The sequence below is a fragment of the Carlito syrichta genome, unplaced genomic scaffold, assembly GCF_000164805.1.
Source record: "Carlito syrichta isolate Samal-C Ts95f unplaced genomic scaffold, Tarsius_syrichta-2.0.1 Scaffold154067, whole genome shotgun sequence".
In the NCBI taxonomy this organism is placed as follows: Eukaryota; Metazoa; Chordata; class Mammalia; order Primates; family Tarsiidae; genus Carlito; species Carlito syrichta.
The window spans coordinates 8,562-27,395 of NW_007098163.1; the positions used below are offsets into that span (position 1 = coordinate 8,562).

The 18,834-nt window shown below is 47.9% G+C and overlaps 1 protein-coding gene and 1 pseudogene across 1 annotated transcript in view; both read left to right on the forward strand.

Annotated features, from left to right (window-relative positions):
* FOXF2 (forkhead box F2) overlaps positions 1-2,069 on the forward strand; it is a gene marked incomplete at its 5' end in the record, with an annotated part of 10,511 nt that extends 8,442 nt beyond the window's left edge. The window contains one exon of the mRNA XM_008050905.2: positions 1,890-2,069. Within this exon, the coding sequence (XP_008049096.1) occupies positions 1,890-2,053 (164 nt within the window). The remainder of the gene's footprint in view (positions 1-1,889) is intronic.
* Positions 2,070-16,423: 14,354 nt separating this feature from the next.
* LOC110594880 lies at positions 16,424-17,542 on the forward strand (annotated as a pseudogene).
* Positions 17,543-18,834: the final 1,292 nt, after the last annotated feature.

Genomic DNA, 18,834 nt, shown 5'->3' on the forward strand with positions numbered 1-18,834 from the left:
CACCCCTTCCCTTCCCCACCCTGCTCCTCTCCCGCTCGCCTTCCCAGGCAGGCCCTACTCCGCTTGAACACGCTTGAACACGGACTCCCAGGCTCCGCAGGCCTCCGAGAAGCTGTACTCTAGGAAGAAAACAGGCACCAGGAGAGACTGTTGACCTCTTTCGAGGCCGCCCTAGCTCACCCCACACACCAGGGGCACACACAAGCTCCCAGAAAGTTGGGGCTCTGTCTTGGAGAGGAGGAAAACTAACAAACTTGAGCAAGCCGGCCTCCGCGTCCCTGCCCGCGGAACTCCCGTGGCCGGCCTTCCCCGGGAGCCCCGCGCGAACTCCAGGCCCAGGGTGGGAACGCTTGGGAAATGGTAGCCAGGGCCTGACGCTCTACCGGGACGCTCTGCTCCTTCCTCCCTCGCCCTCTTGCGCCCACCCCCTTAGAATACCCCACACAGCCCCAAGGCATCTCCCAGGGGCCGAGGCCGGAGTTTCCGAGGAGCGGGTCGGGTGCGCGGGGAGCCTGTGGGCCTTGTTCAGAGCCCGCCGCCCGCTGGACTGGAAGGCCCGGCGGCGGCGCCGAGGATGTCCCCCGCACACAGCTCAGCATACGCGCCCACCCTGCTCTACCCTCTCCCCACCCCCAGCACGTCCACGCTGGCCGTGCTCTTCCACTCCTGGGCAGGGTGGCTGCGGCCGGGTGCTCAGAGAGGCCGCGGGCACCTCACCCGCCGGGGCCAGGGCCGCCTCCCTTCGTGAAGCTCCATGAGCCTTTCGAAGGAGTTCGGGCTTCCGTCGTCCCGTCTGGTGTCCGAGCGCCGCTGGCGGCCTCTCGGGCAGACGTGGGCTTCTTCTGGTCCCCGTGTGGCCCCGGAGTCGGCACGAGGACTTTTTGCTGTGGCGCGAAGGGCCGGAGCACCTGTGCGCAGAGCGACAGACGACACCGGACCAACTGGGCCAGCGCGCCTGCCCTCGAACCGCCGGTCCGAGGCGGTGTGAACGTGGCCCGGGTCCCGCGAGCAGCGGGTGCGGTTTTCCTGCCCTGAAAGACTGAATTCGGTCGGGCACAAATGTGCCCTCGGTGACCGAAAGAGACCCAGGCTCACCGGCCTTGCCCGGCCCGGTGCCGAGAGGGGTCCATCCTCTGAGAGGTGCGGGGCCAGGCGGCGGACACCCAAGCAGATTGTGCCCCGGGGCGGGCGGCGCCGAGAAAGCAAAAGCGGGCGGGTCGGGCGGAGCGCCTGGCTAAGGCCGTGGACCGAGGATCGGGCGGCGACTTTATAAGTCCTCGCCTCCCCCCCAGAGCCTCGGGCAGAAGGGCGCTTTTCTGCGCCCTAAGGCGACCTACGAACATGCCTGCCGAAGGGGAGGGAGGTGGATCTTCTGTCCCGTCCTTTCCTCCTGCCATCGTTGTTGCTATGGACCCCTTTGGCACAGGGAACATTCTTCTGCCCGCTCCTCTGACCAGTTAGTTGGGCAATAAGGCTCAAGACAAAAGCTCAATGCCACGGTAGTGGTTCCGGGCAGGGTGGTCTGTTCCTGCCGCAGCCAGACCCAGAAGCAGAATGCGGGTCGAGCTGTTCTCATGCCTGTGCACATCCTGAGACTAAAGAGCTGGTCCCAGACTCGGACAGTAATTCAGGGACAGAAGAACCCCCAGGGGACTTGCTCTGTATTTGTGTGTGTACCAAAACAAAACAAAAAACGATGATTCCAGAGTCTACGACCTGCTGTTGGAAACACTGAGTTTTCTCTACCAGTGTTACTGCAAAGACACACCGGCACCTTTTGTACCCTGAGTCAAAATAAGACACGTTACACTGAAATTTATTAAAGAACATGCCCATCACTAGCAGGATGATGTTGTTTCTGAAAAGAGGTTTTTTCTTTCTTCTTTCAGTGGGACTGCCTCGTTACCAGCACCACTCCACTCCAGTGTGCGACAGGAAGGATTTTGTCTTCAATTTCAATGGCATTTCTTCTTTTCACCCCTCAGCCAGTGGGTCCTATTATCACCATCACCACCAGAGTGTCTGTCAGGATATCAAGCCCTGCGTCATGTGAACAGAAAGAGGCCATGGTAGGGGCAGGCAGGGTCTGGAATGGACTCTTATATTGTGCACATAGACGGCAGCGAGTAGCGCACCTGTCATTTGGCCAGAATGTCCAAGAGAGCGCTGCCCGCTGTTATTAGCCACCCCCTTGGAGGGGGCACCCCTGGCCATGCTCCAACAAGATGACCTGCAGGCTTCCAAGTGCGGGAGGGAGTGATGAGAGGAGCTGATCACCATCCTCCATGTGTAGAACATAAACACACGACTCTGGGATCTTCACTGCCTTCCGTGATCAGGGTCTGAACAAAGCAGACAAGTTGTGTGTGTTTGTGCATGTGTGTGTGTGTGTGTGTGTGTGTGTGTTTGTCTATGAAAACTTGTGTGCTTTTCAAAAAGGCAGTGCTAAGCACAAGATTTCAAGAGAGCTTTATCTTGTTGCCACACTAAGTAAGAGAGTTCTGTTTCTCCAAACACTGCGTTTGGATACAGGTGCCAAAGAACATTATTAAGAAATTATTTAGAAAAAAATGTGTGTAGTTTAAGAACGTGGTTTTCAGTCTTGTGACATTACAGTCTTTACAAGGTTGTTTTCTACCACCATATTTTAAAGATATTTTTATGATCTTCGTGTATACTCACACTTTGCTTGTATTTTAAAAGGAGGATATATTTGCACTTATGTATACTTTTACAGTTTGCCAAAAATATTTTGATGTAAGATTTTTTCAATAAAATGTATATAACAAATAGTTGTCTCAGGGGCCAATTTTTGTCCTCGGGCACCCTTGAGCAGTCAAAAGCCAGGTTCCTTTCCACACCCAGCAGGGCAGCAGTGCAACCCTACACGCTCACCCTCAGTAATTGACGTGGTGTGGGGTCCTTGCCTGGAGTAACACAGGCCAGGCTCTGATTGTGGGTCTTCTCAGGAGAGAAAAGGAAGAAGGAACGTTTTCTGGTATTTCTCTCTTCACTTCACCCTAGCTTTTTCTGACTAAACAAAAACCAGAAGGTGAAAGGAACTTGAAAGAAAACCAGGCAAGATAATGAAAGGCAAGAGTTTGACTTGAGGAAACCAAGTTTTGTGCCCCTTTTGTTTTCTTTCCTGTGCCCAGGGAGTGTTCTGCCCCTTGCCTTTTCCTCTTCCCCACCAGCAGGCACACCGTGGCAAGCCCCCACCCAGAGCTTCCCTGCACTGGGCTTGGTGGTGAGGGAGGGTGGGGTTCCCCTTCCTTGGTGGGTGAGGAAGGGTGGGGTGCCCTGCTTCCCCTTCCCCAGGTAGCAGTCAGATCTAAAGAATGCCATGGAGAGCCTCCAGCCTCCCTCCGGGTCTTAGGCTTCCCCAGAGCATTTAAGACAGAAACTGGACTCCACAGACAAGGTGTTGGGATGCTGCTGTCTGCCCCACCCTTCAATTCAGAGCCTGGCTCACCCCACTTAGCAACTACACCCACTGCCCCCCAACCCTCCCCTTCCTCCCTGGTCCCCTCTCCCCATGCCTTCCTTTAAACCAAGGATTTGATGGTTTCCCTTGGGGATTCCCTCCTCAGCCCTTTTTCCTTTTCCTACTAGGTTTCCTGGTCATGAATATTACAGGCAGAGTTGGTGACTCTCTGGATTAGAGAGAGACAATATAGGCCATCTAGGCGGGAGCACTGACTTCCTACCCTGTCCACCTTCCGTCTGCCCAGCTCTGCAACTCCAGACAGATCTGAGCGGGAACAGAGAAATTCTCAACCACAACCACTTCGTGGTTCCTTTCCTCTCCATCTCAGGGCTTGGTTTTTGTTTTTGTTTTTTGCTTTTTCTTGCCTGAATGGAAAACTCACCTTTATTTCCCTAGAAGATCTTTTTCCCAATCAATCACCAGGCACTTAATACTACTCAGGCGTTATCTCTCACCCCAGGGGTTTTTGTATTCCAATTGAATTACATTCCAAAGACAGTCTCATACGTAAAACATCTTTTTCAAAAAGTCTTAACCATCTTCCTAATCCTTAGATTTCCTTCTTATATTTTCCAAAATTAAGCAGTGATTTAAACATTTTTTGGTCTCTCCATTATCATATTTGCAGTTAAATAGTGCCTTTTTTTCTTTTATAGTGAGCTACTCAGGGGCCTGCTATAAATTATGAAGTCAGTTTCAGAGTTTGCTCCGACCACAGTGCTGTGTTTACATTCCTTTCGAGGCAGCCGGCATGGTCGTAATTTATATCCTAAACACTTGAACGTAACTTGTTTATACAGAGAATGACAGGACCTCAAAGACAGAAACTCTGCGACTGCCTGCCTGACCGCATTGGGAGGCCCGGCGCGCCCCCTGGCGGCGCCGGAGACCCGCATCTGGGACTCGGGGTCCTTTCAAGCTGCGAGAAGTTTATAAAATGACCTGTTTTGTGGTGCTTTTCCAATAAAGACATTTCTAAGCATCTCACTTTCAGAAATTCTACTTTCTAGAGTTAGGAAATACTGTTGCTTTTTTCTGTTTTACTCTTACCATCTAATGTCTAATCCTGAAACTAGATCAAGATTCAGTAAGAACAGGCCTGACCACATTAAGTAGGTGCTAAAATTCTGACTTCTGCCTATTTACTTAATTTTAGATTTCCTCCCAGATAAGATTGTTGTTTTGTTTCCTTTTTGAGTCAAAATTGCTTCTCTCCTAAAATTGCTTCTCTCCCTCAACGACACACATGTACACCCAGACATTTATATTTATCCTCTTGTTCTTTGAGAAACATGCAGTGCTTTGCTTTAAATGTTGTTCAGATGTTAGTGATTAATTCTAAAGCAAGTGCTGCAGTGCCATCAGAAGTGAAATTAAATGAACTAACTCAACTGAGGGTAAATGCCTCAACTATTGTTTTGTCAAATGTATTTTGAGCTTAGAGTTTCTACTCATTAGCAAAATAAAGTTATTTATAAGAGGATGTTTGATTGTTTTGTGTCTGAATGATTGTTTTTTGTTTGGTTGTTTGGTTGGGAATGTATAAAGAAGGAAGAAACGAGGTAAATATTGAACATGTACCAAGGTGCTGTATTACCTTATTAAATCTCACATGGTTATCTAGTTTAATCCTTCCAATATCCCTCCACTGTGGGAATTTTCATCCTTTTATAGATCTGTACTTGGTCATAGCTGTGGGGCGGACTTTCTCCAGCAGTGCCTATTAAGAAATTTGCATCTGACATTGCAGACCACTGAGCTGTGGCAATCTTCGCTCCAAAGCAGGGTTTCTCTGAGCACACATCAGAATCACCTGGAGGGCTTGTGAAGCACAGGTTGTTGGGGCTACCCCCAGTTTCTGATTCAGTGGGTCCAGTGTGGGACTCAATAACTCACATTCCTAATAAATTACAGGGGATGCTGAGGATGTGGGTGCTGGGACCACACTTTGAAAACCACAGCTCTGGAAATGTAGTTCCACTAACAAAAGTCTTTTTTCAGGTTCCAATAGGTAGGTACTAAAGTTAGCCCATTAATTAGTTAATCAAAGATATAAGGAGGATTTTTGAAAACAGGTTGTCCACTCAAATATCTCTGGAATTGATTACTGGCTTCTGGGAAAATGCAAGCCCTAATTTTGAACTATAGGCCAGAAAGTAGGATCTCTCCCCTTTCATTAAAAGCATTGAGACTTCTTGTTCTATTCTAGTAAATGCTGCAAAGAAGAGTAGAGGGGAGTCACTGAAGTTGACCTGCCCCAGTAGAAAAATAAGTCCAGGTACTTGCACACAGCAACCACATGGGAACCCCAAAACAGAAGGAGGGGCATGGGAGCAGGCAGGAAAAGAAATCCCTGTTGGTTATGAAAACTTTTCAGTGTGAAACAGAGGAAAGGCAAAGACAAGGGCTGTGATTTCAGAATACAGTAGCAGTGATCCCTAGATGCAGAGGGGCAGGCAGAACTCCAGGCATAGGAATGAGAGAGGTGGAGAGAGGGAGGAGAAAGGAGGAGAAGAGACAGAGAGGAAGGGAGGGTGGAGGGAGGAAGGGAGAGTGGTGGGGGAGATGGAGAGGAAGAGAGAAGGAAAGAGAGGGAAGGGGAGAAAGGGAAAGAGAGGGGTGGGAGACAGAGTTTACAGAGAGAGAGGAAGATAAAGGGAGAGATGGGGGAGGGAGAATAAAAGAAAAAGAGAACAATAAAAAGAAGGAGGAAGAGAGCAGGAGAGCAGGAGAGGGAGAGAGAGAAAAAGATCAAGCCCTCTGGAGAGGAGCCTGAAACATTCCAAGCTCCTGTCCCAGGGAGTAGCCCTAGAAGCTAGGTCCCTGTTCTCCGAGGCCACCATCATGTCTCCAATGCCAACTATGGACTGGGGGTCCATGCACTTCTGTTTTGTTTGGCTTCTGACTGAATTCTAGGGGAAGTAAGTGAATCTCTAGTTGTGCATGATCAAATCTTCTAAACCGCTGCAGCAATTTCTAGAGAATTTGGGGCGAATAATCTTGACTTAAATTTTAGAAAGTGGGAGTCCGATTTCTGGGGAAAAACTTCAGGCTCCTAAGATAGGCCACTGCATGACATTAAGGAGAATTAGTGGCTGTCTCCCAAAAGGAAACTCTTTGTAAGATCCATATATGCCTAATTACTACCCATCATGGTGATTAATTCAAAACAGGCACTGACTTATTTAGAATGGAAATATATTTTAATATATTTTATCAGAACGGAAATAAACGGAAATACATTTTCCCAAACCTGCCTCTGTGAAACACTATCTTAGAAAGGAAAAACACCGCAGTTGTAGATGCTGGGCTGAGAGGGCCACGGCACACAGACGTCCTGGCCACTGGGGACAAAATGAAAGTCCTGGAAGTTCTTTTGGAGTTCAGAGGGCCCCAACTGATGCATATTCAGCTCTCTGTTTCCTGGGGGACATGTGTGAGATCTGGAGTCCTGGCCATCTCACGGCCACATGGCCAGGCCTCTTGGCACAAATGTACTCATTAGAGCAGAGAGGAGAATGAGAGGCCGGTGCCCTCCACAGCTCTCCCCCAAAGGGCCCATCCCACCCTGCAGCCAGGGAATGCCCCCTAGAGCCACCTGCCTCACACTCAGGGAGCCTATGCCACAACTGGGCAGGCCCTCGGTGCCCTGGGTGGCACCGTACCACCTCCCAGAACTAGCAGTTCTCAGATGAAAGCACAGCCCCAGGCATATGGAGCTGACCTCACATGCATGCTCCCCTGGAGTACCGATCAGGTGCAGACCCTCCCCCAGCCCCGATGTCAGGCTCTTGGGTGGGCCTGAGGCAGCAGGAGATCCTAGATGATGCCAGCATGCAGAATGCTTCTCTAGAGCATCTACTCTGTGCTGGGTGTGGTCACTGGACCCTTGGACCCAGGTGTATTAGGGCAAGCTCTGCAGAGAAGGGAGGCATCGCCTGACTAGGTGGGACTCCACATATATCAGTTACTCTGGCCCCTTTCCCAAGAGGAAGAGAAGGGTCAAACCATAAGCTTGGAGAAGGGAACAAAGAAACAGAGAAGCACGGAAGCACTGAGCAGGTCACCCAAGTGAGGTCAAAGACCTGAGTCCCCTGGCATGTGTCCCTCTCCACCTACGATGTCTGAATGCTGAACTCAGCCACCCGACTTCACCTGCTGCCAGGACCTCCCCAGGGCAGCCGTCCATGTGCTTACTGGCACAGTGGCTGTGACTGTCCACAGCCCCCATGATGAAGACAGCAGTCCAGCAGTGAGGGTTATGTGGGGCCCATTCTGATGACTGGGAGAGAATAAAGCCAAGGAAGTGGGGTGCCCCAGGTGGGGCACCTGGAATTCATAGCTCAAATCACACACACACAATCACGCTTGCACACAGATATACAGACACAAAGATATATAGACACACAGAGACATGTGTCCAATCACTTACGCATGTACCTAACACACAGACATATGACACATACAGACACACACACACATATATAGACCAAAAAAAAAACTGCATGCATGCACTCAGATGCACAGGCATACAGACACCTAGACATATATAGACACACATTGACATGCAGGCACACACAGAGACACACATTCAATCATGCACACACACACCCAACACACACACATAGATATGTAGACACACAAAAACATGTATATGTGCACCCAGACACACACACATAAAAACACACACAGACATATAAACATATACAGACACACAGAGATATGCAGGCGCACACACAGACACATTCAATTGTGCACACACATACCCAACACACACAGAGACATGTAGACACACACAGACACAAACACATAGATATGTAGGCACACAAAAACATGTATACACGCATACATGCATAAACACATACACAGAGACACACAAACATATAGAGATGCACATATAGACATGCAGACACACAGACACACATACCACATAGACACACACAGACATGCACACATGCACCTAACACACACAGACACATAAAGACATACAGACACAAAAAAACATGCACGCATGCACACAGATGCAGAGACATCCACATAAACACACAGACATATAACACGCAGATATAAAGTCATGCAGAAAACAAACACATACATTACATAGACGTACACAGACATACAGACACATACAAACACACACAGAGAACCATACACACAGACACACACATTCACATACACAGACATACAAACAGACATGCTGATACACAAACACATAGACACACACAGAAAGACACGCACAGATACAGAGAAAGATCTGCACAGACACACACACTCACACTCGCACACAATCTCTTCAGCTGTGGGTCTAGCTCCAGGCTCCAAAGGCTGATGTTCCTTCATGCTGCCATCTTTCCAAGTCGCCAAATCCACCAGGGCAGCTTCACCAACTCCTTCAAAAGTTTCCTTTTTCCTAATGGTAGGACTCTCCTCTGCTCAAACCCCAGAAGCAGAAAAAACCTGTCTCTTTTAAATTAAAATGTTGCCTTTGTTCTCAAAGGGCAAAACCAAGCCCCCAGCCATGGACAAGAACAGTAGCTGGAGTGGAGCACAGTGTGAAGCCTCCCAAGACAGGACAGAGTATCCATGTGTGATGTGTGTCATGTCCTCCACAGGCACTGCCACAAGATCGGTTCACTGTGAGGCCAGCAATGAGAGGGCTTGTGGCTCTGTGAAGTCCTGGCTCTGACTCAGGCTCTGGACACTGGGTACCCTGTGATGAGGTCAGGGTCTGATAGGCAAGGGTGACTCCTCTTGCTTTTAGATGCCCCTCCTTTCCAAGTAGATCCAAGTTCCAAGAGGAGCCAGACAGGTGAGTGGGCAGGGAGGCCTCTGTCTGAACCTGACAGTCAGCCAAAGAGCATCTGACCAGCTCACACTGGCATAGGATGCTGCTCCAGCTTCAGGTCTTCATGAGGGGCGGGGTGACCAGCAGGCCAGTGGAACCCCACAAACAAGTCGGCTGAGCCCTGTTCTTTGCCGGACCTTGGAAATGGCTCCTGGAAAAAGTTCAGACACTAAAAGAAAGGCCTCAAAGAGGGCTGCAGACTGTTTCCCAGCTCTGTCCCTTCCAGACATCAGCCAGTCACTGGGGAAGACCCGGCAGGCAGTCCAGGCAGAGCTGGCTTTGTTGAAATCCTGGCCCTAAACAAACAACAACAGATGCTGGCAAGGATGCAGAGAAAAAGGAATGCTTCTACACTGCTGGTGGGAATGCAAACTAGTGCAGACTAGTGCAAACAGTCTGGCAGTTCCTGAAAAAAACTAGAAAATTGACCTTCCATATGACCCAGCAATTCTCCTATTGGGAATATACCCGGAGGAACTCAAATCATTCTACAAAAAAAGATAACTGCACATGTATGTTTGTTGCAGCTCTATTCACAATAGCAAAATCATAGAACCAACCATGCTGCCCATCCAAGCTGGACTGGATGAAAAAAATGGAGTACATATACACAATGGAATATTATGCAGCCATAAAGCCATAAAGAAGGACAAACACTTGGACTTTACAGCAATTTGGATGGATTTAGAGTCGATCATACTCAGTGATCTATCACAGAAACAAAGAACAGAGTATCATATGTTCTCACTCATCAGTGGACCTTGAACAATTATCATAATACTATAAGAAAGGGATTGGCAGTAGTGGGAAACTGCCAGGGGACGGGGGTGGGATAGGCAGTTGCGGGAAACTGCTAGGGAAGGAAAGGGCACACCTCATCAACAAGGGTATCTTCATAATCAACGTTTGTATACCTAACCCTGAATTGTACCCCACATCTTTAAAATAAAAGAAAGAAAAAAGAAATCCTGGCCCTGCCACTGACAGCAGGACTTAAGTTGTCTGTGCCCAGTTTCCTGGGCAAAGGGAGCGACCCTCAACATTGGCAGAATGACTCACAGGTCTACAAAGCAGGTAGTTCTTGTCCTAATGTAAGAGATCACAACCTACTACCCACACTCAAAAGCCTGAAACGGGGGTGCTGAACAAAGCCCTGAGCCTATCACTTTATATGTAAACAGAGTCCCCAAGAAGTCCTGAACAGAGGAGATGATGGGTTGCCATAACCAAGGTAGCAGATATAGTAATCGAGGCACAGAAAAGCTACAAGCCTGTTGTAGTACTCTGCTAGGGCTGCCACAACAGACTGCCACAACTTGGGAGATTTAAACAACAAAAATCTCTTGTCTCAGTCCTGGAGGCTGGAAGTACAAAACCAAGGTGTGAGCAGAGTTGGTTTCTCCAAGGCCTTACTCCCCGGCTAGCTGACGGCTGCCTTCTTCCAGTAACTCACTTGTTCTTCTCCTTGGTATGTGTCTGTGTCCTCATCTCCCCTTTTTATGAGGACATAGTCATATTGGATTGGAATGTATCCTAATGACTTTATTTTAACTTGATTACCTCTGTAAAGACCTTACCTCCAAATAAAGTCACTGGGGGGTAGGACTCCAACCTACCTTTTTTGGTGGAGGAGAGGGAGAGTGAGGGGAACATAATTCAACCCATAACAGTTATAAGCCAAGCTCATAACTGGGTGCAAATATACTTGATATCTATGGGCCTCAGCCCCGGGCCTTCTCCATAGCCCTAGACAGTACCTAGTAAAACAAGCCTCTGAGGAATACCAGTCAGTAAGAATCAGGCCACTGAGGTCAATTTCTCCTCTCTCTCAGTCCCTTGAGCATCAAGTGGCCTGGAAGTTAGATTTTATTTTCTGCAGAGAGAAAACACTCTAAAGTCAGCATGCCAATGGCACCAGGCCCCAGTCAAACTGCATTCTCTGGGGGAGGACAAAGCATATGTGTTACAAGAGACCACATTGTCCCTGAAACTGTGTCTGGCATAGTTCCTGCAAGGACCACACCTACCCAAAGAGAAAGAAGACCAGGACAAAGACTTTCTCCCTTTTGAACTGGTGACAAGCTAGTGCTATTGTCACCACACTAGGAGCTCTGAGTGTTAATAAGGCAGCTCTCTGTGGACCTGATGACCAGGCTCACTGCTGACCACTAGGGTGCAGGGCCTGGGGCAGTCTCAGGAAGTAGGTATTGCTAAGCCCACTTCATACATGAGCAGATGTGTTCACAATTATGTATCTGGTAACCGGAATTGCCCGAATCCCCCAAACTCCACACATCAAAATTGGGCCAGTCTGGGAAAGGATAGTTTCCTGAAAGGATCTGTGTGCCCCGAGAGCTGAGTGGCCACGTGGTTCACTCTGGCAATTCATGAGATGCTCTCAGCATGTTTCCAGTAGTTTGTCCACTAAGCTCATAGGTGGCCTAAGACACAGCCCACAACATAGTAGACAGCCCCTATCCTCATCCATAACAGCAGAATAGATCTCAACAACCACTGAGGAAGTGGCAGAGGAAGTCACATGACCCCCGGGACTCCTGCCCTTTCTCCCAGGGTCCCAGGCTCTGGGACTGGCCCTGGGCTGGGCTTTCAGCAACTTAACCCAGAGTGGAGCCTGGCATGCGGTGCCCCAGACTCAGCATCTGGGAGACGGGTTGGCTGGGATAAGAATTCACACTGAGCAGGCTCTGCTAGACCCTGAGGCTAACTTTCCACCCAAGGTATAGGTTGGCTCTTCCCTAAGGAAGGAAAGCAGGAGCCCAGACAGAGACGTGGCTTACAGGAGGGGACTCCAGGGCTGTGTGGAGAAGAGGGGGACCGTCCCTCAATGCTTGCCCTCTTAAAGACTGTGGCCTCATGAGGAGGGTGGGCCACTGTCATGTTGCCTCTGGGAAACTGAACCATCCCTCACAGGCTTGGGGAGACCAGATCTGCCAGACCCCTTGGAGATGGGGTGACTCAGGCATTTGCAGGACTGCTGTCTTCCCAGGCTTCCCTCTGACTTCTGTGACACAGGTGTCCTCTTGAGGAGTCCCCTGACTTCTCCTCAAAGACTTGTTTCTCAAACTTTAGTGGAGGTTGAGTCATTGAAGGATTTTAATTTGGAAAACAAGATTACAAAAGAAAGAGACCACAATTCTATTAACAATTATATGCAGAACAAGGCCGGAATTATAACTTTCCTTTTTCTTCCACAAATTCAGTGCTGACGTTAGATGAGGTTTTTCAGAATTTCCAAGCAGGCTCTACAGTTTCATGGAACAAACAAAAGGTGACTTCTGGGCTGGGAAGGGTGAGGGGGATGATTTGATTCTAGCTCTTTTATTTCTGTTACCCTCAAAGTCCAGACGAAGACAGGCACGGTGGCTCATGCCTGTAATCCCAGCAATTTGAGAGGTAGAGGCGAGAGGATTGCCTGAACCCAGGGGCTCAAGACCAGCCTGGGCAACTTGGCGAGACCTTATCTCTACAATAAATCAAAAAATTAGCCATGCGTGGTCGTGCACACCTGTAGTTCCAGCTACTTGGAAGGCTGAGGTGGAAGGATAACCTGAACCCAACAGGTCAAGGCTGCTGTGGCTGTGATCATGACACTGCACTTCAGCCTGGGTGACAGAGTGAGACTCTGACTCAAAAAAAAAAAGCCCAGATGAAAAAGTTAAATCTGATTAAACTACTAGGGGAAAGAGAGAGCATAATGAACCCTTTAAAAATGAATTACGGTACAAGGATGCTCTCTGAGAAAGAGACATTCAAAACCTGAAAGCAAGTATCCCCAGATGAAAAATAACTGATAAGATGAATCTAAGTCCTCAAGCCTGTCCTGGTTGTGATTTTGGACCCTGGAGGAGAGGTGAGAGACCCTCAGTGAACTGTGACTTGAACCCCACACTCTTGATTTTGCAGTATTTAAAACAGTCCCACGTCTGAGGGCAGTAGCTCCTCATAGCAGTGGCCGCCAGCTCTGTTTTCCTGTCCTCCCTGCCCATCCTCTGCAGAGCTGAGCTGCTTCTGTCCCTGTGTTGTTTGATATTTCCAGATCTGGCCTGGAACAGATGGATGGGGCCACATGAAGAGAGTCCTTCAGGGTGTCTTGTTTGGTTTGGAAATATTTAAATGTCTACTGCATTTCCTCCAAGCAGGGAGAAGCCAGGGCCTGTGGGAGGCCCGGCACCATGGCCACAGCTCTTCAAGGTCCCCACCTCCTTTTCTGCCGCCACCCTGGGACCGGATCCCCAGTACTCCCCCCTACCATACACTCCCACCCTCAGCACCATGAGAAAGTCAAGATGAACCCGGACGTTCCCCACCACGTGTTTATATTCAAGTGACTCAGTTCTGCACTCAACTTAAGCCCATGTAGCAATTGTCCATGATTACAGAAACTTCCTTGGCTTCTGAAAAAATCACCAGCACTTTATTAACCTCAGAGGCCAGACACATGTTTTCCACAGATTTATTTAAATGCTAGTGGCCACCGCAGATGAACATGGCCTTTTAGAATGAAGAGCGTGTAATTAAGACATAATCACTTCTGCTTTGTAATATATGAAGCAGCAAATGGCTACTGAGGTTGATTAAATTCTCCAGCTTCCCTTTGGCACTCACTTGTTCCTCCCTACAGCTGTTGGAACCCCAACCCTGAATGCCACCCCTTCATGGCACATGACACTGTGGACTTGCCACAAAAGGCCCTCCTTTGGAGTCCCCGGCACTTGGTATGGGTAGATCTGAGGCTGACACTGAGCCCCCTGGGAACACAGCTACCTTGACAGAGTAAGAGCATGCGGGGCAGGGTATTGACTCACTGACAGGGAGTAAGCTTGGCTCAGTCCAAGAGCCAACTGGGGCAAAGGTTTGCAGTACAAGGAGATTTGATTGTGTAAACACCCAGCAACCCACCAAAATTTTCTGCAGTGGGCACAAGCCAGCATTACAGGAGGGGGGGATAACACAACATAGTTTTTCATGTTGTCAGGAGTTTTCTGAGGCCTGTCCTTGACAGAGTATAAAGCTAATACTTTTCTCTTTGGACTCGCTATATGAGGGAAAACCCACAAGTTACATGTTTTTGTGCAGAGTCAAAAGGGGCCATAGCCAACCATCTAGGGATACAGATTTGTCCTTCTCTGGCAATTTCAGTCTCTGTGCTGAGAGGTTCCTGCCACATCTTAAGCTCTGTGGCCCAAGTCTTATCGCAAAGCTAATTTGTAAGAAATAACATTCATGAAAGGTTACCCAAGGACATTGCAGTGCCATCTATTCAAAATTCCATCCTTAACTCACCACCCCACCAGAGAGCTAAGTACTTGGGGAAGAATTTTTGGTACTCATTTCAGACCTGGAAATGAGTCTGAGCCCGCCTTGAAGGACATTACAGAGAGTGACGCTTTGATGCTCACTAGTGGAGGAGTCACTAGAATGACTATTTGAAGCTTCCTAGAGGAGGCTCAAGGTCAGGCATATTCTGTTTCATCAAGGGCACCTCCTAGGTGCCATTTTGCTTCTAACTGATGGACTTCAGGTCATGTAGTGATGGCCACATCTCACTCATAGCTCTGACTGCAGGAATATTTCTGGACTCAGTCCCCTCCCCCAGCTCCATAACTGTGGAGGTCTTTGGTATTCCTCTCCCTAGCTGATTCTACTGTCTTCCCTCGGTCCCAACTTCCTCTCTGCTGTTAAATATATCTCTGCAGGCCGCCTCAACCTTTCTTTTGTTCCTCATCTTAGAAAGTTTCTGTGTTAATTTTGAGTTTTTTCAGTTTTTTCAATTTGTTATTGTATGTTTTAAATTTTATTCTATTTTTAATGATACATGCACATTGCAGATAGGCAAAGATTTATATGCAAAAATAGGGTGAAACAAAATGTCCCTTCTTCCCTGGCAGAAACAACCACCATATTGTCTCTGGTACATCCAAGATAGTCTACAGGTATACAAGGCTATATATGTAAGTGAATTTAACTTTTTTATTATAGTTTTTTTTAAGTCAATCTCACTCTATTCCTCGGGCTGGAGTGCAGTGGCATAATCCTTACTCACCGCAGCCTTGAACTCCTGGACTCCAGCTATCCTCCTGTGTCAGGTCAGTTTCTCAAGTAGCTGGGACTGCAAGCATGTGCCACCATGCCCTGTTTTGTTTTGTTTTGTAGAGACCAGATCTCACTATGTTGCCCAGGCTGGTCTCAAAGTCCTAGGCTCAAGCAGTCCTTCCATCTCTACCTCCCAAGGTGCTGGGATTAGACATGAGCCACCATGCCTGATCTTTTATTATCATTTTGTTATGTACGAAAACTAAAATTTAATTTTAAATTTATCCAGCCTTCCAGTTTGGCTATTTCCTATTTATTCCTGGACACTGGTAAGAAAAGCCCTTAGAGGTCTTGCTGAAAGGAGCTGTAAATGTTCTTAGACATACATACATGCACACACATATCATTTTTTAGTGTGCAGAAATGGAGAACATATGTTCTGTCTGAACTGTTACCCAGACAAGATTCTGAATCTAGAAGAAAGGAGAGGAACATGAGCAAAGGGTCCAATGGCCCCAAAGCCTCCAATAGTTGAAGGCAGATCACAAAAGCAAGGCTATTTCTAAAAGCTTGGTTGGTCTTTGATAATGAACAGAGAAAAGGCAAGGACATTTGCAGCCTGGGGTGTCCCTCAGCTGCCTGCCTTACAGCCTCAGGACCTGACTAGGGTAGAGCAGCCTCTGTGCCGCGGCCGTGTCCATGTGGCAGAAGGGGAATGCGCTATGGGAGGGAAACATCAAGTCACGGGTTTTGGATCTTCAAACACGACTTTGTGGCTTTCGGTTTTCTTGCAAGAATCAGAAAAATGGAAGGGGCTCGGCGTGGAAGGACAGAGGGGCAGCTGCGAGAGGGTGAAGGCACCCTCCACAGCACTTTCCCAGTCAGGCTCAGACTTGTCCGTCCTTGTAAGGGAGAAACCTCAATGGCAGCCTTACTTCGTAATAAAGCCTCGTGGTGGAATGTCTGTTTGACCCCTTCACATGGAAGGCTGAAAGCTCTGCCTAGGAACACAGTGTGAATGGAAGAGACCTGTCATTATGCAAACAGTTCAGCACTCTGCACAGACACTAAAAGCAGCTCTCGTCTCAAAGTACTCAGTGCTTGTGTCACAGTATGAGAAATCAGATGTTGGACAACAGCATTACTGAATGAAGCCTTCTAGCCAGCCAGTGATCTCTATGGCCCTATTCCTTGCATTCACAGTCAGACTGGATCACCTCCCATCCTGAGGCTCCTCAAGACTTTGAAGAGTTTTTCAGTGATCCTTATAGAAAGACCCTCTCCAGACATACGCAGCATTTAAATACAGTCCATTGGATCTCTAGGAAACACCAGAATTCTCAGTGAAGAATATATTAAATGAATCAAGGGCTACTGTGAAGCATTCTTCTATGACTTGACAGAAAAACTCCTAGAGCTGGTTCCTGTTTCTGCAACAATGTGTTCCTTTAGAGTCAACAATAACACACAAAACCTACAAAGTCATGCAGGGCACATCCGGAAGTTCTTAAAAAAGAAGAAACCTAATGACGCCTTCTGTGCTGTGGGGATAGCAGTGATTGATCTTTACCCAAGAGATACCTGGAATTTTGTCTTTGGATAGGCCTCTTTGACAGGTGGTGTGGGGATATTCAGCTTCGCCAGGTATGGCAGTGATTTTTATAGCTCACACTATGAAGGCAAAGTGAAGAGGCGCTAGAAAACATCTCCAAGTGACTATTCAATTTTTGATAACTATTATATTCCAGAAATAACTAGTGTTTTGCTTCTTTGATCCTGTAAGGCTTTCACTCATGAGATTGGACACATATTTGGACTGCGACACTGTCAGTGGCTCGCATGCCTAGTGCAGGGCTCCAACCACTTGGAAGGAGCTGACTAGCGCCCTCTGAACCTTTGTCCTATCTGTTTACACAAGTTGCAATGTGCTGTTGGCTTCAGCATTGTAGAAAGATACAAGGCAATGGTGAGTTGGATTGATGGTGAATCTGCTGATGCACCTGCCTAGCTCCAAAATGCAGCCATGAAGAGAGTGTGAATTTACTGAAAACTGTCGAGGCCTTTAAGGACTGGAGAGGGTAGATATTCAAATGCCTTGCTGTTCTCTAAGAATAAGGACCATTAAGTAGGGGTAATTAAAATAAATACTTGCACATTATGTTTTCAAAAAAAAGAATCAGAAAAATAAATACACTTTATTTAGATGTTAGATGTAGATGCAGAAGCCATTGAACTGCACAAGAGACTGGCTGTCTTGGGAGGTATGGGAGGGTGTAGGAGGTAGACAGCAACCGTCTGTGTGCCCAGGACCACCGGCCTGAGGTCTGAGTCACCAACGTGACATCCCAGGCTCAGCAGCAGTCCTCGCTTTGCCCTTCTAGAAGAGAACCAACAAATCCATCCAGGGTTGAGAAAAGAGCTCCCACTCTCTTTGTCTGGATGGCCAAGCAACCAGAGTCAGAGTTAGCCAACTGCATGGAAGTGGAGGACTCTGTCATCTAATCTGCGCCTCCTGCTTGACTAAAATCAGGCTCCTTGGTATAGGAGATACTGGGGGAGTGGGGGGGGAATGAGAAGAACGCATGTCCTCCCTCATGGCAGCTCATCGCGTGATTACTTCACTTAGTCTTCACCTACCATTATCAGATAGGTCTCATGGCATTTAGAAAGAAAAAGGAAGGGAAGCTAAAAAAGGTGAGGTGACTCACCCAGAAGAGAGGGGGCTGCTCCCTTGAGGAGCAGAAGAGAGAAGCAGGAGAGAGAAGCAGGCTCTGTGCTTAGATTTTGAATGTGAGCCAACTTTACAGAGTTTTTCTGACTTCCAAGTCCCTTTTGAGATCTTTGAGGACAAAATCTGAACCATTCTGACAAAATCAAAAGCTCTCAGAAGGCTCTCAACCAGGATGATTTTGCCCCCCCTGGGACAATTTGACAATGCTGGGATGTTGTAATACACCACTACAGGAGTGGGTGGTCAACACTGGTGTCTAGTAGGTATAAAGGCCAGGGATGCTGCTGATCCTACTGTGCACAGGGCAGCCCCCATAGCAAGCTTTGCCCCAAGATGTCAAACAGGTTGGCAGAGGTTGAAAACTCTGGTCTGTTGGCATAAAAGAGTCAAACCTCATAACCACGTCAACACTTTTTAGTTTCCTGTAGCCTCCAAATTAAATGTTCTGTATCTCTTGGTGAAGGGTATATCTCTGCTAGCTTCTGTCATTGAAGACCTCCTGCCCTAGATAAGTGTGTTCTTAATAGCATCTTCCTAAAAAAAGTTCCTTGATTTGCCACGCATTTATACAACATGAGGAAGATGAAGCTCAAAGGGACATGGATGCCAACTGGCCATGACCTTTGTCCTTCAGTATGAAAAACAGTGGAAGAACATAACACAGGGCACTTCTTGTGCAGGAAGCATACTGACTTTGAAAACACCCAAACCTCAAAT